General features: G+C 42.5%; 1 protein-coding gene across 1 annotated transcript in view; it reads right to left on the bottom strand.

Moving 5' to 3' along the window:
- Positions 1-560: 560 nt before the first annotated feature.
- Positions 561-22,208, bottom strand: part of RPS6KC1 (ribosomal protein S6 kinase C1) — a 101,126-nt gene continuing 79,478 nt past the window's right edge. Inside the window, exons 14-16 of the mRNA XM_075267101.1 lie at positions 10,741-10,823; positions 8,092-8,187; positions 561-2,173 (exon numbers count right to left, since the gene is read on the bottom strand). Of these exons, the coding sequence (XP_075123202.1) occupies positions 2,063-2,173; positions 8,092-8,187; positions 10,741-10,823 (290 nt within the window). The 3' untranslated portion in view covers positions 561-2,062. The remainder of the gene's footprint in view (positions 2,174-8,091; positions 8,188-10,740; positions 10,824-22,208) is intronic.

Raw genomic sequence — 22,208 nt, 5'->3', positions numbered from 1 at the left:
TGTATGAATTATACTAGATGATCATTTATGCTAATCTTGTATATATTCGGGGAGGGGGAGGGAGGGGGGTGAATTCTTCTCTCAGTCACCGGTTACTCTCTCCAGCTCTCCTTCGGGACCTCCTAGGGCGACCACAGATTGTAAGAATATCTAATGAACCCCGAGGCACACAAGTACACAAACGCTATGTGTCTGGAATACGGAGAAAGACAATGTGGGACGTAAGTAGAAGCTTTAACTGTGACAATCCTGCTCTCTATACTTATCGGAGACATAACCTGGCAGCGATCTCCTTCCCCGCTGTCAAGACCGTGAAGCCAAAAAGTCTTCCACAATGCAGTATTCTGTATACCTGGACATATGGAACCTGCATGGAAATGGGGGTGTTAATGGCGGGTACCATGTGATCCTCGGATCGGCAGGTGAGGGATACACAAAGTAAGAATTAAAAACCTGAAAACTGGTGCTCAATCTGCCGTACACAGAGGAGTCGTAGAGCGGGTCATCCAAAGGTTTCTGGTATAGGGATGGAGACAGCACGCGGCAGGACTCGCCCAATAGATGCCTTTATTGTCAGGTTATTCAATATTTTATTCTAGAACCTTTTTTTTTTTTGCTTAAAACCATCATTACAGACCATACAGATGTAGCAGAGCTAACTTTGTCACCTGGAGGGGTTGTCTTAGGAGAGGTAATCAATGTAGGATCGTGATGATCTGATCGGCAGGGATCAGGGGATAGGTTATCTATTAGAAGTTCTGACAATGTCGTGCAGCCTCCCGCAAGGATCGGCTAGTTGCTGCGGGTCCAGCTCACGGCAAATAGCGGATTTCAGACGGATGGCGGTCTATCTGATACACGGACATCTAGTCTGGTCAACCATGAGGATGTACATCTCCAAATTCTGACCCTGTGGATACTGAAGCAGAAAGACCTACAGCTTTGGATTTCTTTATCTAACTAGCCTCAGATACAACGGGGCTTGATCTTAGGTGTTGCAACTGAATCAGCCGTGGAAATGCAACAAGATCGCGCAGGACGCTTATTTAATTTTTTTTATAGCGTCCATTTTAACAGTCCCATGCCCATATTTGTCAATACATTGACTATGAGATTAGTAAAGAGGATCTGCTATACCTCTCCCACAAACACCACCACTCATGACAAGGGGCTGTACTCTGTATTGCAGCTACGACCAATCAATTGAGTACAGCTGCAATACCAGACACAACCTGGGATCACAGGTGGTGCTGTTTTTGAAAAAATGTGAACATTTGCAAACATATTGGTCAGCAGTTGCTTTCCCACATGATAAACCGAGTATGGGTGGTCCCGTGGCTGGTCACCCTACCACGCATCTGTCTTACAGAAGCCGCTCGGCTATCTCCAGCTGGGCTATAGAGTTGAATGGAGTGTTAGTGTGCAAGTACAACCAGTCAAACTGGAACACTGGGGACCCCCGTTCTTATGATCGGTGGGGTCCCATTGATCACACACCTAGCCCCTACCTATCCAGTAGGAAATGGATAAGGGGCACAACCCCTTTAAGCATTACATGACACAATGACAATGGCAATGTGGGGCCCTCACCAGAGCAGGGGCCACCATTTGTAATACCTCTCCAACCAGACTAATAGAAGGATATATGGAAAGAAGTTTTCTTATATAGACAAACTTTCTAAGTTCGCTAAATAAGTAAAAAAATACACTACGATATCTCGGGTGACAAACTCAGCTCTGCTACTTGCACACAACACACTCTGCTCTACTACACAATCGCTCCTCTTCACATAACATGCATACCATACCATACCAATGGGTCATTGACCTTTCACATCCAATATTTTAGGGAATGCAGTATTATCTATAGGGTGAAGTCAGGCTGCGGTATTGACCATGGGCAGTATGGGGCAGTGCGGCGCCGAGGACACTGTATAAAATAACCACTTGTGGCCGCACATATACAAGTCTCATCATCTACAGGGTCCAATGTCTTGTCTTCCCCTTAGCAGTGCATAAAATATAAGGAGCTGCTTCTTCAGAGGTCCCTACAAGTCGGGATTCATCTGGTGAACTCCTCCCAGTCCACATCGCTAAAGAAAGGATGGGATTTGATGTCTTCAACACCGGCGACCCCGGCACCAAGACGCTCCAAAGGGTTAAACTGCAGGAGCTGGAAAAGAACGTAAAAAAGGAGATTAGTAAAGAAATGTGTAATAATAACTGGTTAGAAAGATCTATCTATCTATCTATCTATCTATCTATCTATCTATCTATCTATCTATCTATCTATCTATCTATCTATCTATCTACCTATCTATCTACCTATCTATCTATCTACCTATCTATCTATCTATCTATCTATCTATCTATCTATCTATCTATCTATCTATCTATCAATCTCTCATGTCTATCTATCTATCTCACATATCTATCTATCTATCTATCTATCTATCTATCTATCTCCTATCTATAGTATCTATCTATCTATCTCCTATCTATCTATCTATCTATCTATCTATCTATCTCCTATCTATAGTATCTATCTATCTATCTCCTATCTATCTATCTATCTATCTATCTATCTATCTATCTATCTCCTATCTATCTCACATATCTATCTATCTCACATATCTATCTATCTCACATATCTATCTATCTATCTATCTATCTATCTATCTCACATATCTATCTATCTATCTCACATATCTATCTATCTATCTCTCATATCTATCTATCTATCTATCTATCTATCTATCTCACATATCTATCTATCTATCTATCTATCTCACATATCTATCTATCTATCTCACATATCTATCTATCTATCTCTCATATCTATCTATCTATCTATCTATCTCTCATATCTATCTCTCATATCTATCTATCTCTCATATCTATCTCTCTCTCATATCTATCTATCTCTCATATCTATAGTATCTATCTATCTATCTATCTACCTATCTCTCATATCTATAGTATCTATCTATCTATCTATCTCCTATCTATCTATCTATCTATCTATCTATCTCTTATATATATCTATCCATCCACTATCTATTAATCATCTATAGATCAATAGGATGTTAGTTATTAGATCGGTCTATAACAGCGGTTCTCAACCTGTGGGTCGCGACCCCGGCGGGGGTCGAACGACCAAAAAACAGGGGTCGCCTAAAGCATACCTCCCAACCGTCCCGGTCGGTGGGAGGTATGTCCCGGTTTCAACTTATCGGTGCCTGGAGGACGCCAATGAGTTGAACACACAAGCGATTAAAGCAGGAGCTGTCACAGCCAGCTCCTGCTTTAAACGCTGCGTTGCGACTTCTGCAGTGTAGCCGCGATGTGATGACGTCACATCGTGGCTACAACTATATGAGTAAGCGGGCGGCGGGGGAGCATTGGAAGGTGAGTGTAAGAGGTTTTTTTCGTTTTAAACAGTAAGGTGGAACATAATGAAGGGGCAAATGAAGGGGGGGACGGCATGACACTGGGGGCAGAGATGGAGGGAAAAGAAGCTCTGGGCAGAGATGGGGGAACATGAAACTGGGGAACAGATGGGGACATGAAACTGGGGGAAGAGATAGGGGGACATGAAACTGTGGGCAGATAAAGGGGGGTACAGCATGACACTGGGGGCAGAGATGGGGGGGACATGAAACTGGGGAAGAGATTGAGGGGGGGGGGGGGGACATGAAACTAAGGGCAGATGAAGGGGTTATATGAAACTGGGGGAGAGATGGCGAGGGGACATATAATGTCCGGGTGTGAGCTGGACATGGCGGGTCTGATGACCTCCCTCCTGACTGTAAGAGGATTATACTGTGTGGGAGCACATGAAAAATTAATGAGAATGGGCGGAGTCAACATAAAAGCGGGCAGAGCTAAATTTTCCGCAGCGCCGCATATTTTCTCCCTCTTTCTAATCTTCAAAAGTTGGGAGGTATGCCTAAAGCCATCAGAAAATACATATTTCTGATGGCTTTAGCCACTGAGAAGCCACACTACTGTCTGCAGCAACACTATTCGGCTGGAACACACGCGGTTATGGACTCACATTCCAAACTGAATGGGGTCACCGCAACATGAGGAACTGTATTGCGGGGTCACGACATTAGAAAGGTTGAGAACCACTGGTCTAAAACAATAAATTATAATATGTCTATGTATAATATCTCACTTTCTGTACCTATATACATTATCTGAAATATACAAACAGATATAAAAAGATTGTTATATAGATTTCATATCCATCTATATGCATAGATACAATGTATACCATATTTAATATTTAAGTAGCAGTTCTACTTTGCACTAAATCAATAAAGATATTATTACTGTTAACATCAATATATAAGAGATAGATAGATAGATAGATAGATAGATAGATAGATAGATAGATAGATAGATAGGAGATAGATAGATAGATAGATAGGAGATAGATAGATAGATAGATAGATAGATAGATAGATAGATAGATAGGAGATAGATAGATAGATAGATAGATAGATAGATAGGAGATAGATAGATAGATAGGAGATAGATAGATAGATAGATAGATAGATAGATAGATAGATAGATAGATAGATAGATAGATAGGAGATAGATAGATATGAGATAGATATGAGATAGATAGATAGATAGATAGATAGATAGATAGATAGATAGATAGGAGATAGATAGATAGATAGATAGATAGGATAGATAGGAGATAGATAGATAGATAGATAGGAGATAGATAGATAGATAGATAGATAGATAGGAGATAGATAGATAGATAGATATGAGATAGATATGAGATAGATAGATAGATAGATAGATAGATAGATAGATAGATAGATAGATAGATATCACAGTACTTAGTCACCATTTATCATTATCTATCACAACAAAGCAAAGGAAAACAAGAAGAGCCCAAAGCTCAGATCATGGCCCCCGTACATCGGCATACATTTCCCCCAGTGTCTAACCAGACATTCCCCATGGACGTGTCTGCGATATTTGTAAATGGGAAAGGAAAAACCGCCATACGTCTCGCAGGCCTCTACTCGAGCCTTTCCCTTTCCTGCTAAAGACTTCCTGAGAGCTCTCAGTGGCCGCTTCCTCGGATAAACAACAGGCGACAATCCTGCATCTCCCCGGTGGGCACTTGTGAGGGTGTTATGAGGTGTAATGAAGTGGCGGGGTCATGCAGGGTCAAGAGGTTAATTTGAGAGCCTGCCTTCCCTGTGTTTATTACTTCTGGTCCTCCAGCACAGGTGGCTGTCAAGGATCCTCCACAGACACATTGTACCGGTGCTTGACCTCAGACCGGTGGTCTCTAAAGACGACATGTCAAAGAGGAGAGCCCCAGACAAAAGGCTGGGGGGCAAGAAACGACAACTTATAGTCTGACCCCTGTGTCTCTGAAGTACAAGGAAACCACACAGCGATACAAGGCTGTTTACTAGACAGGAGCCCAAAATTCTCAAAATTTATAATAATTTTGCAAGAGATATGAAAAAAAAAAAAATTAACAAAATATTTAAAAACATATAAAAAACAGCAAAAGACCCATTTAACATGCAATAAAATTCTAAAAGTAGAAATAAATTGGTATTAACTCGTATCGAGACGTACTATATTAATCTATCTCCTATCTATCTATCTATCTATCTCCTATCTATCTATCTATCTATCTATCTATCTATCTATCTATCTATCTATCTCCTATCTATCTATCTATCTATCTATCTCCTATCTATCTATCTATCTATCTATCTATCTATCTCCTATCTATCTATCTATCTCCTACCTCTCTCACATCCGTCTATCATAGATATCTATCCATCTCACATCTATCTATCTATCTATCTATCTATCTATCTATCTATCTATCTATCTATCTATCTATCTCACATTAACTCTTTAAAAGGAATAAAAGTTACTCCCTATATCCTATGTCCACCAAAATGGGGAAAACTACAGCCATACCAAAAAAATAGGCTCCATCGACAGTATAACAACAATAAAGTTAGGTCTCTTAGATTAGAATACGTCAACACGTTTTATTGTAGAAACCTATTTGGCCTCACCATAGTCACACTGATGCTCAGAATAAAGTCTGCACATCATTTATAAAAGTAGGCAATACCATAAAAACTAAACCCAAAACACAATTGAGAAATGAATAACGGTTTCCAACTTACTGTCCCAAAAAAATACAAGTTGTCCAGCAAAAAATGAGATTTGCCAGTGCTGGACATGGATGGCTGGGGAGAGGAGAGTAAAGTTTTTTAAAACCCTATTATACATTCGAAAAAGATTCAGAGCACACCATTATAGGGGTTGTCTAGGAATCATGGAGGTAGGGGGAGGTGTGCAATAAAAAACGTCCACTTGGTCTTGTCTTGGCACCTCGTTGCCGGAAGCCCTGTACCCCATAAGATCTTTTGGCAATAAGGTCGCATCACAAGTAGTGACACAATAAAGGTCCCAAACTGACCGCACCTTTAAGTGGTTACAGCCCATAAGTCATGGTATCCCTTCCCGTTAGTGTTACTTGGTGTCCCAGCTTATGGATCTCCATTAGTGACATCTACTGACATCCCTTGAAGATCCATAAAGGTGTACTGTCACTTTAATAAACTTGAGGATTTACATATTTGTAGGATAAGGCATCAATATGTGGCCCCCGGGACCTCCACAGATCAGCTTATTACAAAGACTTCTCCATACTGAATACCAAGCACAGCGCCATAGATTGTACAGTGGCTGTGCCAGGTATTGCAGCACAGCCCCATTCACTTGAATGGGACTGAGCAGATGCGGTAGCTTGTGACCAATGAATGCAACACCATCACAGGCATGGGGGAAATGGCTGCAGCTTCTTCACAGAAGCTAGACAACAACCGATGGAGTGTCGGACCCACGCTGACTCGATATCGACAAGATCCTCAGAAGCTCCTTTGTTTTTTAGTTATATTATATTGTTCTTTCTTTTGCTCCACACCTGGCAACACAATGTACGATGCCACCCAAACGTCGCACTTTGCAGACTACTCTATTCCACGGCGTGCGGCGACTATCCCCCCTTACGGAGAGCACAACGCTCATTGCTTCTGAAGCGTAATTTCTGTAAAAGTCAAAAAAAGCACCTTACATAATTGCCCTTCTAGTAGACACCGCTGTGCTACCTCCTGCACGCCGATCTCGGGGGAGCCGCTGTCCTTGGATCTCCCTTAGAACAGAACGCCGGGGTCTCAGATGTGATGTGCAAAGAGGACGATGTATTTTGACAAGTGCGAGGCAGACAAAATGAGACAAGGCTGCCATCAGAGAGAATTTGTAAAACACAGATGTCTGAAATGATCCCATTTCTAATAGGGGAACGAACGCAGATCATCAGAACCCCCCACCCCCGACGCTCATCTACCCAGCCAAAAACCTGCTCTAGGCACCGCAGAGCGGGAAAGCAGAGGGAATTCTTTGCACTTCTTTCTCTCTTTCCGGCGCCAGCCCTGTCAAGATGTAGAGACGACCGAGCCAAGATCAGGAGCGAATTGCTGACTCCGGTTAAAGGCACCTGAAATGGCGGCTGCGTCTTCAGAAGTTCAGTGTCAGGCGGGCCCGGCGCTTTGACAACATTAGCTTTTTTTTAATATTTCATCAGTCGGCCCCGACGCATTTCACCGGGGGCGGGAAGAATCTCCAAACCAGCTGTTCAAAAATAAGCAAAGCTGGAGAAGCCAGGATCGCGTCCGGGTCTTTGATTCGCCCGACGTCAAGCGTTCATTTGATGCTGGATTCAAAATAAACAGCGGCCCGTGCGGAATAGAGAGTCGCTGGGTAATAAGGATCGCGCCGAAAGATGAGACAGTCTAAAGTGAGGCTATAACTGTACTTAATAGGGGTCTCAAGGCGAGGGATTGCTGCAAAATTCTATCAATGCATGAGCTGGACATGGCGAGTCTGATGACCTCCCTCCTGGCACATTGCTATGGACTGACGCTCCTCCGCCGGGCCCCTATATCTCCGCCGGGCCCCTATATCTCCGCACAGGGATGTCCAGTCATATACACAGCACTTATATAGCGGTCACAAGGTCATTACCTGCTGTACCAGTGAGCGCGCCTCCTTGGACACGTATTCAGGCATGTTGATGGACGTGTGGGTGCTGATTCCTGCTGGGTGACAATCTACCAGTGCCTGTAAGGGATAAATAATACAAAAATGATCACGCACAAAATTATATAACACCTAGATAAAACCCTTCATCTATATATCTTCATTATATCCATCTTCTATCTAACATCCAGCTTATCTCTATCTCATATCAAATAATATCCAAATAATAAGTGTGTCGTTCTCTCTAATATCTATCTGCACAATATCTATTGATCCATCTAATACCCATCTATGTACAGTATCTATCCATCAATCTGCTTATCTATCTAACCATCTATGGTATCTGTCAACAGTGTGTGTCTTCCTGTCTATCTGCTTAGCAATAGTATCTATCTATGGAATCCATCTATCTATCTCCTATCTATCTATCTATCTATCTATCTATCTATCTATCTATCTATCTATCTCCTATCTATCTATCTATCTATCTATCTATCTAATACTTGAGAAAGGTCCCAGTTTATAGTGGACTAAAACATAGCACTAACAGAATATCTATGGTATCTATCTATCTATGGTATCTATCTATCTATGGTATCTATCTATCTATGGTATCTATCTATCTATGGTATCTATCTATCTATGGTATCTATCTATGGTATCTATATATCTATGGTATCTATCTATCTACGGTATCTATCTATCTATCTATCTATCTCATATCTATCTACGGTATCTATCTATCTATCTACGGTATCTATCTATCTATCTATCTATCTATCTATGGTATCTATCTATCTATCTATCTATCTATCTATCTATCTATCTATCTATCTATCTATCGTATCTATCTATCTATCTATCTATCTATCTATCTATCTATCTCATATCTATCTATCTCATATCTATCTATGGTATCTATCTATCTATCTATCTCCTATCTATCTATCTATGGTATCTATCTATCTATGGTATCTATCTATCTATCTCATATCTATCTACGGTATCTATGGTATCTATCTACGGTATCTATGGTATCTATCTACGGTATCTATGGTATCTATCTACGGTATCTATGGTATCTATCTACGGTATCTATGGTATCTATCTACGGTATCTATGGTATCTATCTACGGTATCTACGGTATCTATCTATCTATGGTATCTATCTATCTATCTATCTATCTATCTATCTATCTATCCATCCATCCATTTATAGTATCTATCTATCTATCTATCTATCTATCTATCTATCTATCTATCTATGGTATCTATGTATCATATCTATGATATCTATCTATTCATCTACCTAGCTCCTATCTATCTATGGTATCTTTGCATTCATCCATCTGTCTATGGGATCTATCTATCAGTCTATCTACAGTATGTGTGTATATATACTGTATATAAATCAAATAAAAAAGGCTTTATTGGCACATCTGAATAGACATTTGGCATTGCCAAAGCAAACAGAGTGGTGGGTAGGGGGGTGGTTGGGTTAGGGGAGAGAGTGGTGGGTGGGTTGGGGCGTACGTAAGGTGGATTGGTGATTAGAGGGGGCAGTAGGGGGGTGTAGCAGTCCATGGGGTTTATATATATTTATATATATATATATACACACACATGCACATCTATCTATATATATATAATACCGTATAATATACGGTATATATGTCCGTGTAGACAATGCCTGACATGGACACGTGCCCACATACATGTACAGTCAGGCTAGGACAAAAATGTGCACAAAAATAGAAAACTGACGTTGTAAGCATCATAAATCTGATAACCTTAACTTTCATCTTCCGTCCCTATATATTAGTGGTAACCCAGAATAGCAAGGAAGCTGCTTGTATAGCTGAAATCTGAAGTGTAACCTAAGACACTTCCTATGCATTATTCTACTGCTTTACCAGCACTATTATTTAACCGTGTGCTGCGGAGAGCCTCTCATAAGTTATTGAATATTTCCTTATGTTCCCATATCATGAAATCCAACCCGGCGGATGCCGATCCATTCAATCCAATCTGCAGGCGGCATGTTATAGAGCAGGGGGGGCTGGGCAGATTGATATATAACATTAATAGGGAAAGCTTCAGTATAACTTGTACTTTATTCATTTATAGTCCTTAAGAGTCCAGTGGGCGGTCCCAATCAGTGACTGGCACCTGCCAATCAAAGAAGAGGGCCGCCTACTGGACTCCCAGTCCTGCCAATGTGTCTGGACAAGGTTTTCTGGTCTGGATTGCCCCCTGTACATGGGGCTTAAAAGGTCATGGAGGAACCTCTTCCCCCCTTCATGAATCAAAGAGATGTAAAAAGTGGCTCCATGGGCATTGTGCAATACTACATTTCACCAGTAGTGGGCAGCAATTAGTGAAGACGCTGGTTTGGTTTCATGATAGTCTAGCCCAGCCGTCTCACTCACCTTAATACTCTATGCAGTGAAGAGTCCCTGATTTTAAAGGGGTTGTGCAACACATTCTATTGTAAGTGAATAGGGCTGAGCTGCAATACCACATGCAACCTAGAGTGAGGTGTGGAGCTGTTTTTGGAATAAGCTAGTAAGATTAAGTCCAAAAATAAGTCGTCTAGTACTCGCCATGTACAAAACCCTCCGCACCTGAACTTACCTTGCTAGTGAGTAGCTCAAAGAGCAGGACGCCAAGGCTCCACCAGTCACAGGCCTCCGTCTCGTCTGCAATACCTCCGATCTCTGAAAATAAGAATTGTACGAAGATTAAAATAAGATATATGGAACGCCTTAGGAGTTAAAGGGTTACTCCAGCCTTGTAAAGTGACGGCATATCACTTTATGATCGGAGGGGCTTGCATTAGATTTAGTCCCACATCCCTTGCTAAGCTTTCCCTTTGTTTGTACATCACTTTGGATTTCTTAGGGTGACCCTATAAAAAAAAAAAAAGGGTTCCTATAAAAAAAAAAAAAAAAAAATCTTGCCCACACTGGAAAGTTTTTAATACTTTACAGAAGACACGGATTCCTCAGATTTCTGCGCTATGTTTGTCTATTAATGTTTCACAAGTGCTGGCTCCATTGAACCAGTTATCAAGGGCACATCTAGTAGCGATGACCTGAGATATGACATATAAGACTCACAGCAAGGCTCTAGGATAGGACAGGGGTGACCGGGGTGACTACTGACTATTTTTATGCCAAAAAGTTTTAATCACTGTATAAATGAAAAGTCTGAAAACTTTCTAATAGACTTCATGTTTTAATTTTTCACCATTTTCAATATATTTTCTTGCTGTCAGTGAACGAGAAGACTCCTGTTACTCCTCCTGTACACAGCAAGTCCTGCACTCAGCTGAGAAGAGGTTACAATTGTAGCAAGTTTAGACTATGCTCTGTGAGCTGCTGTACACAGCAATTCCTGCACTCAGCTAAGAAGTGGTTACAATTGTTGCAAGTTTAGACAATGCTCTGTGAGCTGCTGTACACAGCAATTCCCGCATTCAACTGAGAAGTGGTTACAATTGTAGCAAGTCTAGACAATGCTCTGTGAGCTGCTGTACATAGTATTTCCTGCACTCAGGTGACATTTGGTTAGAACTGTAGCAAGTTTAGACAATGCTCTGTGAGCTGCTGTACACAGCAAGTCCTGCACTCAGCTGAGAAGTTTTGATAAAGTCTTCCACTACATCTATAGATATCAGAAGTTTTTACTGGAAGGCTCCGTAGTGTGACAATCACCGATCCCTATAATGAAGAAGCACTGACCCCCTCCCATATTCATGAATCCCCTGTGTACCAGAGAAACCTAACTCAAAAGTCCTGCACGGTGGAATTTTCTCAACACCGGTTGCAGTTTTGAAAGGTGGAAAACCGATGGCCCCTGGGGTCCGTGTTAAACTGCTAAAACACCAGTGTGGCTCTCTATCATTTGGGTCCCCTGGTGGAACCAAACGATGGAGAGCCTGGGACTGATTTGATCCTATGTCTCCATGTCCACTGTCTGTACTAAGACAAACAAATTATTAAGCCCCCTCCTCTACAGCAATTCACAAGCCAGATCAGGAAATTAACCCCTGTCTCCTCTGCAAGACTCCTTGAAGACTGTATCAGGACCATGCGGGAATTATGGGAAATATGAAAATCTGTTTCCCAAGATGTAATTAGGAAAACAATGCCTCTGCTTGCTGCCCTCTAGGGACAGCCCCCTTAAACATCATGCATGACTTTTTCAACAAGCCTAAATGCTATGATGCAAGGTTTAGCCAAACCAGTAAATCTATTCCAAAAGGAACAGAATCCCAGTTGTGGACAGCGCTGTTTCCATCTGGTTGGATCTCATCAGCACAGCGTAGGGAAAACTGGTTTGGCTGAGATGAGAGACTATAGACCAGGTTCTGGGGATAATATCCTTGAGGAGAGAGCACCTTTGCAGGCATATGGAGACTTACAAAGCCATATTCGATTCACTAGGGTATTATGGGAAATATGTAAATCTGTTTTCCAGGAAAACAATGTCTCTGCTTGCTGCCCTATAGGGACAGCCCCAATCTTTCTGACTTCGCTTTATTTCCATCCTTCATTTCCAGTTTTATTGCCCCTTTAAATAAAGAGAACCGTTCAGCATCAATCACCTCTAGGTGTTTGCATTATTTAATAGACACCACTCCACAGATTCTGGCACAGTTAGAATTTTTCCTCTAGCCCCCACCATTCCAGAGCAACCAGAGCAGTTAGTCTCGAAGTTTGGTTTGCTAACTAGACTCTGTAATGTCAAGGGGGCGCGACTTGGAGCTCCAATCAGAGACAGACCATATAAAAGCGCTGAGTCACGCCCCTTTGCTCGACTTCACCCACTTGACATTAGGGAGTCTAGTTAGATATCAGGCACCAAAACCTACAACACTGATTACTCGGGACTGGTGAGGGCTAGAGAAAAAATTCCAACTGTGCTGGAATCAGCGGATCGTCAGCTATTGGTGGATAGAAAGAGGTGGAGGTGATGAAAGGTTCTGCTGATCTCTGCAGTGGTAAATTCCCTCCATTATAACCAGGTGTCACGTTTTCTACTATGATGGAAAACGGTGACTTATTTATAGATGGGGGTCAAATCCTGACCCTCCCTCTGGGCTCAGATGGAACTTTCTCAACTTTCTATCTGCCGTGTAAAGTGGAACGCTTCTGGAATTTTTCTCTTTTTTGGAAGCGAACGGCAAATACGGCGAGAGCATGTGACCATCAGATAAAAGATATACTGCGAGCATTAGTGGAGGGCAGGTGGATGATGTTTTGGAGAGAAATGTGAGATAAGAGGTCCCAGGGGGTGACGCGGAGCAAAGGCTTGTTTGAACAGAGGTGAATCATTTTCATCCAAAAATTACTGATAAACTTTTCTCTTGCCCCCGACCACCCCCTCCCCCCCAATCCCGGAAACATCAAACCGCTAATAACCTCTTATCTCTTTATTTACCAAACACCAGGGCTGTCATTGGCGCGCCTGTCGCTATGTCACATCACTGCGCTCCTGTTTGTGACTATTTCATGTGCAAGGCGCAAATCGTTGGCATCTACACAAAGCAGTGTCACCAATCCTATGGACAGTGAATGATTTATAAGTCTTCGGCTCCCCGGTGGCTTTTTAGGAACAAAAATAAAAAAAAACGTGAAGTTCTCGTGGATGGGCAGAGTGATTTGGGTTGGATAGTCATCAAAGTAAAGTATCCGGCAGGACTTTAAAGTGGCGGGGAAACTGTTTGGTTATGTGAGAGGCCGTAGATTTGAGGATGAGTCTCGCCTGGGACACACCAGAGGAGAACACAGGACTTCAAGCCCTTGAGTGATGTGTAATGGAGAAGGTGCGCTTGTGGAGACAACTCCGCTGGCTGACGCACTTATTAGAAAGTCTCTGGGAAAAATACACAACTTTCTTAGACAATGAGAAAACAGAAAGGGGGGGAAAGTTGGTAACGGAGTGCCACCTGCTGGGCAGCGGCGGGAGAGGCCTGTACACAAGACGGACGCACGCAGGAGTCAGACACAGCTACTAGATAGGAGATCAATAGATAGGAGAGGGGGAGATTGAAATAAGATATATAAGTATATACAGTGTGTAAATAAATAAATAAATATATATATATATAGAGAGAGAGACACACACACACTATATAATTTATACCCATATGACAAAGATAAATAAATTTGAGACACACACACACACACACACCGATATTTTGATTAACAATAATAAAAATATATATATATAATGTGTGTGTGTCTTCAAGATAATGAGATAAATTAGATCAATAGCTGATAGAAGATTATAATGTGTGTGTATGTATATATATATTACAGAAATAGATGAGAAAGATAAGATGATGGACATGAGAAATTAACAGATAGGTAAGACAGACAGACAGAAATAAACAGTTACAGATATTAGATAGATAGATGATAGATAGATAGATAGATAGATAGATAGATAGATAGATAGATAGATAATGTAGATACAGAAAGAGATGTTAGCACAATAGATAGAGTGTTGGCCAAAAGTATTGGCACCCCTGCAATTCTGTCAGATAATACTCTTGTTCTTCCAGAAAATGATTGCAAGTACAAACAACAAAAGGGGGCCTTCTCCAAACTGCCACCAAGACATCTCTCCTCCTCCCCCACAGGTGTTCTATGGGATTCAGGGCTGGACTCATTGCTGCCACTTTACAAGTCTCCAGGGCTTTCTCTCACCACCATTTTCTAGTGCTGACCTGAAGTGTGTTTTGGGTCATTGTCCTGCTGGAAGAGCCCTGACCTCTGAGGGAGACCCCGCTTTCTCACACTGGGCCCTACATTATGCTGCACAATGTGTTGGTCGTCTTCAGACTTCATAATGCCATGCACACGGTCAAGCAGTCCAGTGCCAGAGGCAGCAAAGCAACCCCAAACCATCAGGGACCCTCCGCCATGTCTGACTGTAGGGGGCGTCTTCTTTTCTTTGAAGACCTCTTTTTTTCCTGTAAACTCTATGTTGAGGCCTTTTCCTACTTTTGTCTCCTCTGACCAGAGAACATTCTTCCAAAACATTTTTGGCTTTCTCAGGTAAGTTTTGGCAAACTCCAGCCTGGCTTCTGTCTCTGGGTAAGAAGTGGGGTCTTCCTGGGTCTCCTACCATACAGTCCCTTCTCATTCAGACGCTGACACTGGATAGTACGGGGTGACACTGTTGTACCCTCGGACTGCAGGACAGCTTGGACTTGTTTGGATGTTAGTCGAGGTTCTTTATCCACCATCCGCACAATCTTGCGGTGAAATCTCTCGTCAATTTTTCTTTTCCGTCCACATCTAGGGAGGTTAGCCACAGTGCCATGGGCTTTACACTTCTTGATGACACTGCGCACGGTAGACACAGGAACATTCAGGGCTTTGGAGATGGACTTGTAGCCTTGAGATTGCTCATGCTTCCGCACAATTTTGCTTCTCAAGTCCTCAGACAGTTCTTTGGTCTTCTTTCTTTTCTCCATGCTCAATGTGGTCACACAAGGACACAGGACAGAGGTGGAGTCAACTTTAATCCATTTCAACTGGCTGCAAGTGTGATTTAGTTATTGCCACCACCTGTTAGGTGCCTCAGGTAAGTAACAGGTGCTGTTAATTACACAAATTAGAGAAGCATCACATGATTTTTCAAACAGTGCCAATACTTTTGTCCACCCCCTTTTTTATGTTTGGTGTGGAATTATATCCAATTTGGCTTTTTGACAATTCTTTTTGTGATTTTCCATTGAAGACAAATTAAATGAAGATAATACCAAAGAATTTGTGATTGCAATCATTTTCTGGAAGAACAGGAGTATTATCTGACAGAATTGCAGGGGTGCCAATACTGTAGGAGATAACAGGTATGAGATGATAGATAATTAGATAGAAACTATAAATAATTTTTTGATTGTTAGATAGATAGCCAATATGAATAAAAGTATGTGACCCCACCACATTTCACCTACAGTTTTATGACACCCGATTCCAAATCCATAGACATTAATATAGAGCGGGAGACCTCTCCATTTGCAGCTAGAAAACTTCTACACTCCTAAGAAGGTTTTCTACAATATTTTGGAGGTGTCAGAGATTTGGACAGTTCATCCAGAAGAGCATTAGTGAGGTCAAAGCCTGATGTTTGACGAGCAGACCCAACTCGTCATCTCTGTCCTATTTCATCCCAAAAGTGTTGGATGGGGCTGAGGTCCGGGCTCTATATGACCAGCCAACTTCTTCCACAGCAAACTCTCCTAACCATGTCTTTCTGGATCTTGCTTTGTGAACGCCCCACTTTACAGGTGACCAATGTAGTCAAACGGTTAATGTTTTCCTGGCATTCACCACACCAAGACTGGTCCATCAGACCCCATTATGGTCCGGCCCCCCGTCTGCCCTCACCTTGCCCATGGTTTGCAACTTTTTTTACGCCAGAAAACTGGACTAGACATATAATAAATTTGCACCACTAAGTTGCAGGACGTTGCTGCTTTTCTGTGCTTTTCTGCTTTCCCTCAGCACTCAGGTGCGCCCCCTTTCTTATACTTTATGTGGTCGGCCTGCACTTCACGGCTGCGGTTCTTATAGCTGGCGACGTAATATCTAGGAGGGAAGACATTTCAGGACATGACACCTTGCTGAAATTCGGTGAGCTCCAAAGAACCGGCCATGAGGTCAGTAAGGTCTGTAAGGCTCAGTTTACATTTTGGATTTTAGATACCTGTAACTCAACATGTCCAACCCTTTTGTTCTAAGGAAAGATCCAGAGATGTCTGGCAATGGCTCATTCCCTTCTGCCTGTTGCACCGGCTACACCTTTAAACACCAATACATTGTATATAATAACTATTAATCCTGATTTACTGTCTGTGTCACGGTCCAGAGCTGAATTCACAATTCTGCAGGCCTCAGAGCTGAAATCTCTCCACTCCATTGCTACTGGCTCTGTGTCTGTACCAGTTACAATGGCGTTTGGTGACAATAGTTGTTTTGTTCGGGTCACTGTAACTTCAAACCACATTGAACATACATTGCCACAGAGAGTCCTGATCTACAATGGTTGTGACCGGTTGGAAGATCCAACCAACCAGTGTGAACCAAGTGAATGCACTGACTGGATGTGTAGTAGCGCCTCTCTACAGTACAGTGTGGTACTACATGTCCTGTACGTGCCAGGATGAATGAACCTGTCGTGCACCAGTGGATGGCGCTCCGTGTTATTTTCTTGGAGCACTATTTACGATACAGGTTCCTGAAGAAGCTCCAGTCCTCATCACACAAAGTGACAGCAGCTCCTCCATACTCCATCCGATATGATAACTTTTCTTATTTTGCGAGACATTTTGAGGTTTTTAGACCCAATGACTAGTTTTCTATTGAGTTATGGTCTCTAGTTAAAAGGTATGGAACGCACAATGGTCATCGCAAAGGCACAGGGTATACTAAAAGAAATCACTGTCCTGTATCTAGTGTATGGACATGAATGTAAGGGTATGCTCAATGGATGATGGAGAAATTCTAGGACATGATGGTACAGATAGACAGATGGAGAGCCACTGGTATAGACAGGTGGAAGTCATCTGTAAGGCCAAGCCCCTGTAGAATCCCATCGCCATCTGGCCTCCTGTCTATCATCCCATGGAGTAGTCAAATGGTAGGAATGTATAGTATATAAGACAGGGCAGGCAAGTATATAAGACGAGGCAAGCATGTCAGTAACAATCCATCCAATCCACACATGATGGTAAACGAGTCAGCTGACCCAAGAACGTCACACAACTTTATACTGATGGCCTTGGTTTCAGAAGAAATTCTAAACTAGTGAAGGGTCCGGTGATCGCTGTTAGGACCATAATCCGTAAGTGGAAAGATCAACTTTTCACCATAAACTGGTCCCGGGCAGGATCGCACCACAAATTTCCGGACAGAAGAGTAAAAAGAATGATCAGAAGGGTTGTCCAAGATCCGAGGAGCTCCTGAGAGCTACAGAAAGACAACAGGTGCAAAGAAAACACTAAGTAATGCCGTCACCAGCCATGGCCTGTACACACACTCACCACACAGGACTCCATGGCTGAACTAAAAGCCTGTGAAATATTTGGAGAATATAGTCTGGTCAGATTGAACTCTTTGGATGCTGTAATACACACCATGTCTGGAGGCCAAAAGACACTAGAAAATATATGGAAGGTACTAAAGCTTAGAGTCCAGAGAAGGAGGCCACCGAACCTTCAGGAGGTGAACAGCGTCTGTGGAAGATGGGCCAAAATCCCACCTGAGCAATGCTGGACCTTAGTGTCTCCATACGGGCGGGGTCCTGAAGCTTCAGCCCTAACAAAGGCCTTTGTACCAAGTATTAAATACATTTCAGTGAGTGAGGTCAATACTTTTTCCCGGTGTTATTTCTCATTATTACACAGAATTTCTGGACATCTATGGTTTATTTCTTTGCCTGTGGATTGGATGGATTGTTACCGACATCTGGGGAGAATTTCATGTCATTAACACCTTAAGAAATAGATTTACTTAGCAAATTGGTGACATATTCAATATTATTTTCACCTAGTAAGTTGTAAATCCCTCCTTTCCCTAGAATACATATAAAAGTAGAAAATGACTGTGACACACAAACACATTAGGTCTCCCTGTGTCTGACAGTGCCCGCTCTACTGAATATAGGGTATCTGCAGTGCTCCTGTTCCATCGGGAAGGGGTTAATAGGAGCACTGCAGATACCGTATATTCTACCAGGCTGAACTCCAAGTGGGGGAGAAAAAACCCAGTCCTCAAGCTCAGGGAAGGGGCAGACAGACAACCAAAACACCCCCTCCCCTTCCCCAGCACCTACTGCACCCAAAAACTCCGACCATTTTAATTTTTGAAATTTTCCAGTAGCTGCTGCATTCCCCCCCCCCCCCCCCACGGCTTATACTCGAGTCAATAAATTTTCCCAGTTTTTTGTGGTAAAATGAGGGGCCTCGGCTTATATTCGGGTCGGCTTATCCTCGAGTATATAATATATGACAAGGTGGGGACATATAGTATGTACGACGGGGCAGAGACGTACAATATGTATGACGAGGCAGGAACGTATAGTATGTACTACAAGATAGGACCATATAGTATGTATGACAAGGCAGGGACGTATATAGTATTTATGACGAGGCAGGAACATATAGTATGTACTACAATACAGGACCATATAGCATGTATGATGAGGCAGGGCCGTATAGTATGTATGACAGGGCAGGGCCGTATAGTATGTATGATGAAGCAGGAACGTATAGTATGTATGACGAGGCAGGGCCATATAGTATGTATGACGAGGCAGGGACGTATAGTATATATATGATGAGGCAGGGCCGTATAGTATGTATGACGGGGCAGGGCCATATAGTATATATGACAAGGCAGGGCCGTATAGTATGTATGACGGGGCAGGGCCGTATAGTATGTATGACGGGGCAGGGCCATATAGTATGTATGACGAGGCAGGGACGTATAGTATATGTATGACGAGGCAGGTCCGTATAGTATGTATGATGAGGCAGGGCCGTATAGTATGTATGACAAGGCAGGGCCGTATAGTATGTATGACGGGGCAGGGCCATATAGTATGTATGACAAGGCAGGGCCGTATAGTATGTATGACGGGGCAGGGCCATATAGTATATATGACGAGGCAGGGACGTATAGTATATGTATGACGGGGCAGGGCCATATAGTATATATGACAAGGCAGGGCCGTATAGTATGTATGACGGGGTAGGGCCATATAGTATATATGACAAGGCAGGGCCGTATAGTATGTATGACGGGGCAGGGCCATATAGTATGTATGACGATGCAGGGCCGTATAGTATATGTATGACGAGGCAGGGCCGTATAGTATGTATGACGAGGCAGGTCCGTATAGTATGTATGACAAGGCAGGTCCGTATAGTATGTATGACAAGGCAGGGCCGTATAGTATGTATGACAAGGCAGGGCCGTATAGTATGTATGACAAGGCAGGGCCGTATAGTATGTATGACGGGGCAGGGCCATATAGTATGTATGACAAGGCAGGGCCGTATAGTATGTATGACGAGGCAGGGACGTATAGTATGTATGACGAGGCAGGGCCGTATAGTATGTATGACGAGACTGGGCCGTATAGTATATATGACGAAGCAGGGCCGTATAGTATGTATGACGGGGCAGGGCCGTATAGTATGTATGACGGGGCAGGGCCATATAGTATATATGATGAGGCAGGGCCGTATAGTACATATGACGAGGCAGGAACGTATAGTATATATGATGAGGCAGGAACGTATAGTATATATGATGAGGCAGAGCCGTATAGTATATATGATGAGGCAGGGCCGTATAGTATATATGATGAGGCAGGGCCGTATAGTATATATGATGAGGCAGGGCCGTATAGTATATATGATGAGGCAGGGCCGTATAGTATATATGATGAGGCAGGGACGTATAGTATATATGATGAGGCAGGGCCGTATAGTATATATGATGAGGCAGGAACGTATAGTATATATGATGAGGCAGGGCCGTATAGTATATATGATGAGGCAGGGACGTATAGTATGTATGACGAGGCAGGGCCATATAGTATGTATGACGAGGCAGGGACGTATAGTATATATATGATGAGGCAGGGCCGTATAGTATATATGATGAGGCAGGGCCGTATAGTATATATGATGAGGCAGGGCCGTATAGTATATATGATGAGGCAGGGACGTATAGTATATATGATGAGGCAGGGCCGTATAGTATATATGATGAGGCAGGGCCGTATAGTATATATGATGAGGCAGGGCCGTATAGTATATATGATGAGGCAGACCAATACAAACTATTCAGTAAATCCATATGAATCCTCTACTATCTCCAGTGACAGGTGACTACAGAATAGCACCCAAACCAAATATGAAGAGAGTCAGCTTGGCTAAAGACATCACCTCTATTACAAATACACATGACAGAGCCATGAAGTGTACGGTGTGGGTTTAGCTCATCCAGGACTGATTCTATAAACATAGAGCGCATACTCTACGGAGGGAATATTACACATGGATTAATATTAGGGAAAAAACTATAAAAATGCTGTATATACAGAGATACTTATGGCACGCTGGGCTCGGTTTTTGCCTTCTGTTTGGAGCATACATTGGGTATACAGTATTATTACTTATGTCAGTGCATGGGCATATAATGTCTGAATATAAGGTCATATACTGCGCTGGTGGGGAACATTTGTGTAATATATACTTATTTATATGATATATATAAATATTATATTTTTATTTTATTTATATACTTCCTTTTCGTAGAAGATGGGCTCTAAAGTTCACCCTAGCAACTCTCTAACTAGGCATTGCAGGGATATTCCATCTCAGCTCTCATATGACACCAGAACCAATGTTTTAGGTGGTATAAAACCAGAGATGAAGTTATTTGATGTGACCCCCTCCATTGGTAACTGCTGTATGTTTACATTCCTGCAATACACAGTGTGTATGAGACAGACTCCGCTTAGTTAGATGGCGGCTAGGGAGAACTTTAGAGCCCATTTTCTACCAAAAGGAAGTAAAATAGTTTAATAAGTTACACTATAAAAAAAACTTCATCAAGTCATCAATACTTTAGTCTCAAAAATCCCCTTTAATTAAACTGGATTGTTTTTGTTATATTAATTTATGTTTTGGGGTTTGTTTTTTTTAAAGGGATCCTATAAAACGCTTTTATTTTCTGAGTAACACGTCGGAATAGCCTTAAGAAAGCCTATTCTTCTCCGGGCCATCGTTCGCCTGAAATCCCAGTTTTTGTCAGTGTGCAAATGAGTTCTCATGCAGCACTGGGGGCGGGCCCCAGCACTCAAACAGCACTGGGGGCATCCCCAATACTGAGAAAGAACGCTGCAGCGCCGCCTCCATCTTCTTCAGGAACCGGCCTCCACACATTGTCTTCTCGCTTGCATAAGCGGCTACAAGAAAATGGCCGCGTGCAGGTGCAGTCGGCTCTGCCCGAGGCCCGCTGGCAGAGTCGATACCGCATGCATAGAAGATTGAAAGCCAGGCTGAAAGCCGA

This window comes from Leptodactylus fuscus, chromosome 3, assembly GCF_031893055.1.
Source record: "Leptodactylus fuscus isolate aLepFus1 chromosome 3, aLepFus1.hap2, whole genome shotgun sequence".
Classification (NCBI taxonomy): domain Eukaryota; kingdom Metazoa; phylum Chordata; class Amphibia; order Anura; family Leptodactylidae; genus Leptodactylus; species Leptodactylus fuscus.
This window is presented reverse-complemented; position numbering and strand designations above follow the sequence as displayed.